Genomic DNA, 7751 nt, shown 5'->3' on the forward strand with positions numbered 1-7751 from the left:
AGATGCATCTTCCTCGATCATTTGTCATCATTTTGATTTTTTGGAAATTACAACTTTTATTTTTAAACGACTTTAGAGAGCTACGCAATTTAGAAACAATTGTGCTCTCTACTTCAAACAAGCAACTTTTGTACTAAAAAACGACATTTTAAAGATGACTATTGTTTTGATGAAGATTCTGCTTTACACAGTGGACTCCTAGTTCTCTCCCTTATAACATACGGGCACCTGACTCAGGACTAATTAAATCAAGGACAGGTACTCAGTCGACATTGTTTTTATTGGAATATATCAATATTATAAGATGAATAGTACACTCTCTTCTTCGTCAATTGAATGAAGCTGGATATTGTCTTACCTGTTACATGTTACATATTCTGTAAATTCCGCCTCTATTAGGCGCACCACCAAATTGTGTAACTTTGGATTTGATCGTAATTATCATTATTACAAGTGCTTACTTCTACACCACTACTAGTACGTATTTAAAGATTCTTACCATTTGTCAGAATGGGAAATGAGAATTCTACTGTTATATATAAGAACATTTACCAGGATCCTTACGACACGCTTCCGCTCGTACTAACTCTCATATCAGCACCGTTATCGATAGTTGGAGCGTTGTTTATCTTTATTACATTTAGTTTGGTCGATGAGGCTAGGAACGAGACAAGAAAGTTACTAGTATGTTTAACTATATCTGATTTCATCATGGCGATAAGTTCCACTGTTGGCAACGTTCGGTACGCCGTAAAATACGGAAAATCAGAAATAATAGAACTTGCCTGCCCTAGTACAGAATGTGATTACCTTTGTTTGATTCATGGCAGTGTCCAAACTTGGGCAAACTTATGTTCATTTTTCTGGACTACAATCATTGCATTCCATTTGCTAACGAATGTTGTTTTCAAAACGAGGGAACATTATTTCACATTGAGGCTATGTGTTCATGGTGTAGCATGGGGAGTGCCTCGTAAGTATACTATTATACTTTGCTCATCGTTGAAGGCCGTACGGTGACCTATATGGGTTAATTTATGTGTTATTTGGTCTTTTGTGGAGAGTTGTCAAAGTGGCAATTATACCACATCTTCTTTTTTAAATCTTCATTTTTTTATAATTTAATCGATTTAATGACCAAAATCAGATCATTGATCACTTCACACTTCGGAAAACACTTTTGTACGAGTTTTATTATAGAAACAGGAAGAAAACCCAAGGTCGCCGATCTATGTTACGTAGGAAATAAAAATGAACTGTATACTTTCCGATTATTAAGTAAAGATATTTTGTTTTCTGCATAACTCATTTGCAGTAAAAAGTTTTAGGTGAAAAGAAAAGATATTGCGTATGACGCAAAATATCTACATGTACAAGAGAGAAACCCATAACGCAAATGAATCACGCTTTCATTGCTGTTCTTTAACACGAAGTCACAACATGGCTTTCGGCATAGATCAACAACTTTAATCTTACCGCAAGTTATATTTTAATGCCAAGTTGTTGTCCATAATTATTATATTGCTCTTTTTTCTACAACATTTTTGTGTTCAATGTTATAATTTACTTGCAAAACATGTTACCTGTCTTGCAAACACAAAACAAAAGATTTCATCATTTTTTGTTGGTTTTCCACAAGGATGCTTTTGGTTGTTATGTGTTAACAGGGAAGCAACTTCATAAATAGTCAAATTAGAATAGATTAAAAAAAAAAGTAATACAACCCACAATGTAAGTTAACCATTTATATTTGAATACAAGAGTGCACACGCTGAAATGTCTCGCCTTCTATACTAATCATTGATATTATGTTGATAGTCCTAAGTATAAAGCTAAGCTTTATAACAACTGTACCATAAACTTAACATTAACCAAGATAACTAAACAAAGACCAATGAACCTTGAAAATGAGGTCAAGGTCAGATGAACCATGCCAGGCAGACATGTACAGCTAACAAAACTTCTATACAACATATATAGTTGACCTATTACTTATCGTTTAAGAAAAATAGACCAAAACACAAAAACTTAACACTGTGCAATGAACCATGAAAATGAGGTCACGGTCAAATAAAACCTGCGCGACTGACATAAAGATCATAAAATATTTCCATACACCAAATATAGTTGACCTATGGCATATAGTATTAGATAAAAAGACCAAAACTCAAAAACTTAACTTTGACCACTGAACCATGAAAATGAGGTCAAGGTCACATGACATCTGCCCGCTAGACATGTACACCTTACAATCATTCCATACAACAAATATAGTAGACCTATTGCATATAGTATGAGAATAACAGACCAAAACACAAAAATCTAACTATAACCACTGAACCATGAAAATGAGGTCAAGGTCAGATGACACCTGCTAGTTGGACATGTACACCTTACAGTCCTTCCATACACCGAATATATTAGCCCTATTGCTTATAGTATCTGAGATATGGACTTGACCACCAAAACTTAACCTTGTTCACTGATCCATGAAATGAGGTCGAGGTCAAGTGAAAACTGTCTGACAGACATGAGGTCCTTGCAAGGTACGCACATATCAAATATAGTTATCCTATTACTTATAATAAGAGAGAATTCAACATTACAAAAAATTTGAACTTTTTTTTCAAGTGGTCACTGAACCATGAAAATGAGGTCAAGGACATTGGACATGTGACTGACGGAAACTTCGTAACATGAGGCATCTATATACAAAGTATGAAGCATCCAGTTCTTCCACCTTCTGAAATATAAAGCTTTTAAGAAGTTAGCTAACACCGCCGCCGTAGCCGCCGCCGTAGCCGCCGCCGTAGCCGCCGCCGCCGCCGGATCACTATCCCTATGTCGAGCTTTCTGCAACAAAAGTTGCAGGCTCGACAATAACAAACCATGAGAAAAGGTGACCTTTGGCTGTTTTCTGCTCTTTGGTCAGGTTGTTGTCTCTATGACACATTCCCCATTTCCATTCTCAATTTTATTAATATGCTGATATGTGAATAGATTCTTAGCGAACAAGTCTTTATTTATTTTCGTTTATTTTTCTGACTGCTGATTTCCTTTTTTGTCTATGTTTTTACGTTCTCAGCCTAACTATCTTCCGCCCAATTATTGAATCATTTTCTAATTACAATTTCATTAATTTAATCCCGAAAAGTAACATTCGCATATATTCCTTTTTAATAGATCTATTGTCTCAGTGGTTTTATGGTAGCATACCATGGAAGCTTACAATAGAAGCATATTATCTTCAATGCAATAGATTGTACAAGTAAAACAAAAAACGTTAATATAAAAAAGAAGATGAGGTATGATTGCCAATGAGACAACTCTCAACACGAGACCAAAATGACACAGAAATTAACAACTATAGGTCACCGTAGGCGTACGGCCTTCAACAATGAGTAAAGTCCATACCGCATAGTCAGCTATAAAAGGCCCCGAAATGACAATGTAAAATAATTCAAACGAGAAAGCTAACAGCCTCATTTATATTTATAAATAAAAATAAACGAAAAACAAATATTAAGACTGATTTATTTCTATGTTAAGAACGCAGAGAAGAACAAAGATTGAAAGACTTGCAGTAACAAAATGTGTCTTGATTATAAAAATGGACCATTACCTTGTTTGTCAGGGTGTTAAAAAGTTTACTTCAGTCTAATAAAAAAAAAACGTTTTCATCATCTTGGATACGCCTGTAATGTTTGTCATTGGCAGTTTGACATCACTGAAAAAATCAACATCATACTCGAGTAGACCTTTTTTGATTTTCTGTTTACAGTTGTTATAGTAATACTAGCAATGGTCCATGGGGTTATAGGTGAAGATTACAGGGTCGGCAGTGGTCTGTGGTGCTGGATCTCAGCATGCATTACTCCTTCAGAACAGTTTTTCTGGATGATGGTGACGGGTAAAGGCTGGGAACTACTCATGTACCTTCTAACTGGAGCTTCGTATATCTTGCTAAAGGGATATATGATACAGAAGGTGAAATATTAATCTCTTTTTTTTTCAATAAAAGAAACATGATTTGTTTGTATATATAAACTTTTGAATAATATATTATAATATATAACTTTTTCGTCCGTTTTTCCCCTGATAAGAAAATTAACATGTATACTGATTGCTATTGGATGGAGGGGCACTTACACACGTGTTAAACCCTGTCACCATCCTTTATGTATAAAAAGAAGATGAGGTATGATGGCAAATGAGACAACCTTTCACAAGAGACCAGATAACACAGAAATTAACAACTATAGGTCACGGTACTGTATAGATTGTAATATCGACAGTATAAATAGACAAGAGTTATCTATCTTTACATTGAATGATGCTGTGTGGCTTATCTGTAATTGTATCTGTATTAACATGTGCAAGACCGGAAAAAATAAATCTCAGCATAATCTGGGTCATCACATATTTCAATCGTTTTGATTATTTTATATATTTTCACAGAAGGGCAGTTTTAGCGGGAAAAGCTGTCCTATGAAATATAATTCTTTCAAAATATAGCAAGTGAGAAAAGCGCAATCTTTTGGAAAAATGTTCTTTGGTAATCAAACCACATCTCCATTTTTATATCAATTATATAACACAAATACGTGATTTGATTTTGGAATTTTTGTACAAAACATTCTGCATTTTTCTCCAAACAAGGGAGACAACTCTGATTTTTGAATCGTTTTATTTCAATACCAGAAGTCTCTTCTGTCAAAGATACTGTTACTCGGGTATATAACGTCGTCTTATGTACATTAAAATTCTTTAAAAAATATGCAATAATTTATTCTGTTGTCTACTTTTTTTGTATATAAGCTTAATCAATGCATATTTTTTTTTTTTCTGTTTTTTTTAGAGAAAAGAACGAAAACAAGCTCGGTTGAGTTTTATGGATTTATCCGACAACCTCAGACCATCAGATGAGAATTATTTGACACTGTGGCTAGTGATCTATGTTCTGAGGATATGGGGAACAATAAGATTTGGTGTTGCAATGTATAAACACCATACCAAAGACAAACTCGAAAATTATGCAACGTTTGACAAAATCTTTTTCTATATTCAGTGCTTCGGAGATTCTTCACAGGCTTTCTTCTCATGTATTTTATTTTGCCTTTTAGATCCCGTTATTCGCAATTCATTGCTGACCTATCGTCGTCGACAAAGTTACCACAGACTTGATTCAGTTGTTGCTTGAATGAGGGGGAACAGGACCTTTTGGGGACGTCGGGATCGGGTGTTTTTATCTCGGGATTGATCCTTTTGGGAGCCGGGAATTCTTTTTTCGAATTTAGCGATGTCGGGATTTAGATTTCTTTAAGTTCGGGACCTCGGAATTTCATGTTTTTAAGCCCGCGATTTCGGGATCAGGACGCCTCCGACACCCCTCCCCCTTTTTGAATGTTTGTTGTTGTTTTATCGTTATGTATATTTTGTACAGTTTTATACAATATGTTTTATTGATACATGTATGTATTAACATTTTCCATTTTATTGAATGAATAATGAGATGTGGTATGATTGCCAATGAGAGAACTATCCACCAAAGTTCAAATGCAGTTGATGTATTAAGCAGTCATAGGCAACCGTACGAACTTCCATATTAAGAAAACCCCATACCAGTTTTAAAAAGCTCCGCCATGATACAATATAAATACATGTAATTTAATAATAATAAAAAAAAAACGGCCTGATTATTGACATAAACTGTTATCACAGAGATATGTCTCGCCTTTTTTGTTATTTTGATTATGCAAATGTTGAAATCAAAATAGCAATGCCTTAACATTTTACACAAGTTATGCAAACATTCAAAGTCAATGAACCATGACTGAGTTACATAAATGAATCAATCAAATATTTCTAAAGAATATTTATAGAAGCCATATTTAAATTCCACAATAGCATTACACTGTAAATAAAAGACTTAGTAAAAGCACAGTCTGGAGTCTCCGGTAGATGGTAGCCTCATTGGTAAACATACCATAATATATGATATTACATCTAGAATCACTAAACTTTTAGAATAAAATGTATAGAGAAAGATATGTCTCCTGTTTTTATTGTAATACTGAAAATCCTGAAATAAAAATAGCAACATGTAAACTATGCAAAACATTATCTATGTAACTACAATGTATGTGCCTGTCCCAAGTCATGAGCCTGTTATTTAGTGGAAGTCGTTTGTTTATGTGTTACATACTTGTTTTTCGTTCATTCTTTTTACATACATAAGGATAGAAATGCCCTTTACCGTCAGGCGTCAAACGGCCAATTTCAGCCACCGTAAGCGTCAAATTGGTTAAATTTTTACCGTGATTGTCAAAATATATTCTTATCGTGATTCGTCAGGTGTCTGAAATAATTATCGTTACCGTTATATTTGGGGGAAAAATTAACGTGATTCGACAAAATCAGTCAATTCTTTTATTGTCTAAAAGTACATTTTATCGTCATGCATCAAAAATTACCGTTAACGTCATTTGGTAAGATATTTTACCGTTATTCATCATGAAGGTACCCCCATTACTACCCTCATAAATTAGGCCGGGAGTTTTCTCGTTTGTATTGTTTTACCTTTTCGGGGCCTTTTATCGCGGACTATGTGGTATGGACTTTGCTCATTGTTGAAGGCCATAATGTGACCTACAGTAGGTAATTTCTGCGTCTATTTGGTCTCTTGTGGAAAGTTGTCTCATTGGCAATCATACCACATCTTCTATTTCATAAAGTAAGTAAATCATGACTAAAGGTGCAGGGTCAAATACATGTACATTTAACCATGGTGGAAATTGGATGTCAATGCTTATAAAACTACATACTAAATATCATTGGCTTATCACGAGTATAGTTCCCTGTCGACAAACCAAAACACGAATTTAAACTTTACTTGTAAACTATGCAAAAGTTTAAAAGTCAAGACCGTACATGAGGAGGCGGAGCCAAATATTTTCCGTGGAAATAAGATATTATAATTCTAATACAACTGCATACCAAATTTTACTGACCCACCACTAGTGATTGTCAATTGAATGACATACTCACAAACTCTTGCATAAGTGAAGCCGACACCGGAAACAGCTCACCTTAGTCTCGCCAAACATTTTAGTATCAAAACAAGCTAGCCTGAAAGTTTTAGGCTAGCTTGTTTTGATACTAAAATTTTAAAAGTTGTGAATTAGCAACTGCATTGGTTTATAACTTGTGAAATCTGTGTAATTGTTTATTTGTATATTAATTTTGTGGCACAATAACTACTAACTGTAATATATATAAGATTTTGAAGGTTTGCAGTTGGGTTCAATTGTTAAACCTGCTTAAATAAAACTGATGTTAAATGACAAAGCACATTATTGACGTCGATCGGCAATTCTCGGGTGAACCCGCTACGCTCGAAGGTACGGAATCGGCCGGGTTGTCACGAATGGGTTGATGTATGAATGATTGTATCACAGAAGACGGTAAATATTCATAAAAGATTGCCTATGTTAACATTTTTAATAATTCTTTTTATTTATCATTTCTTTATTAATGAGCTGAATACTTAAGTTAACACCTTAATATATGATGGTCCCATTTTTGAAAAAAAAATTATGGAAATAAAAATTAGTATAATGGTTCGGTATTAAACTGTAACTTTTTAAACTCAGCAGTTACCACAATTAAAACTGTTGATGACATCACAATAGTTGATTTCCGGAAGTTGACTGACCCTGCTCAGATAATCGCAGAATTAGGAGTTGATGTAA

General features: G+C 34.3%; 1 protein-coding gene across 1 annotated transcript; it reads left to right on the forward strand.

Moving 5' to 3' along the window:
* LOC139499971 (G-protein coupled receptor 157-like) lies at window positions 1-6046 on the forward strand. Its single transcript, XM_071288641.1, has 3 exons — window positions 1-973; window positions 3782-3987; window positions 4859-6046. The coding sequence occupies exons 1-3, from the start codon at window positions 511-513 to the stop codon at window positions 5198-5200; spliced, it is 1011 nt and encodes a 336-aa protein (XP_071144742.1). The 5' UTR covers window positions 1-510; the 3' UTR covers window positions 5201-6046.
* Window positions 6047-7751: the final 1705 nt, after the last annotated feature.

This window comes from Mytilus edulis, chromosome 13 (genome assembly GCF_963676685.1).
Source record: "Mytilus edulis chromosome 13, xbMytEdul2.2, whole genome shotgun sequence".
Classification (NCBI taxonomy): domain Eukaryota; kingdom Metazoa; phylum Mollusca; class Bivalvia; order Mytilida; family Mytilidae; genus Mytilus; species Mytilus edulis.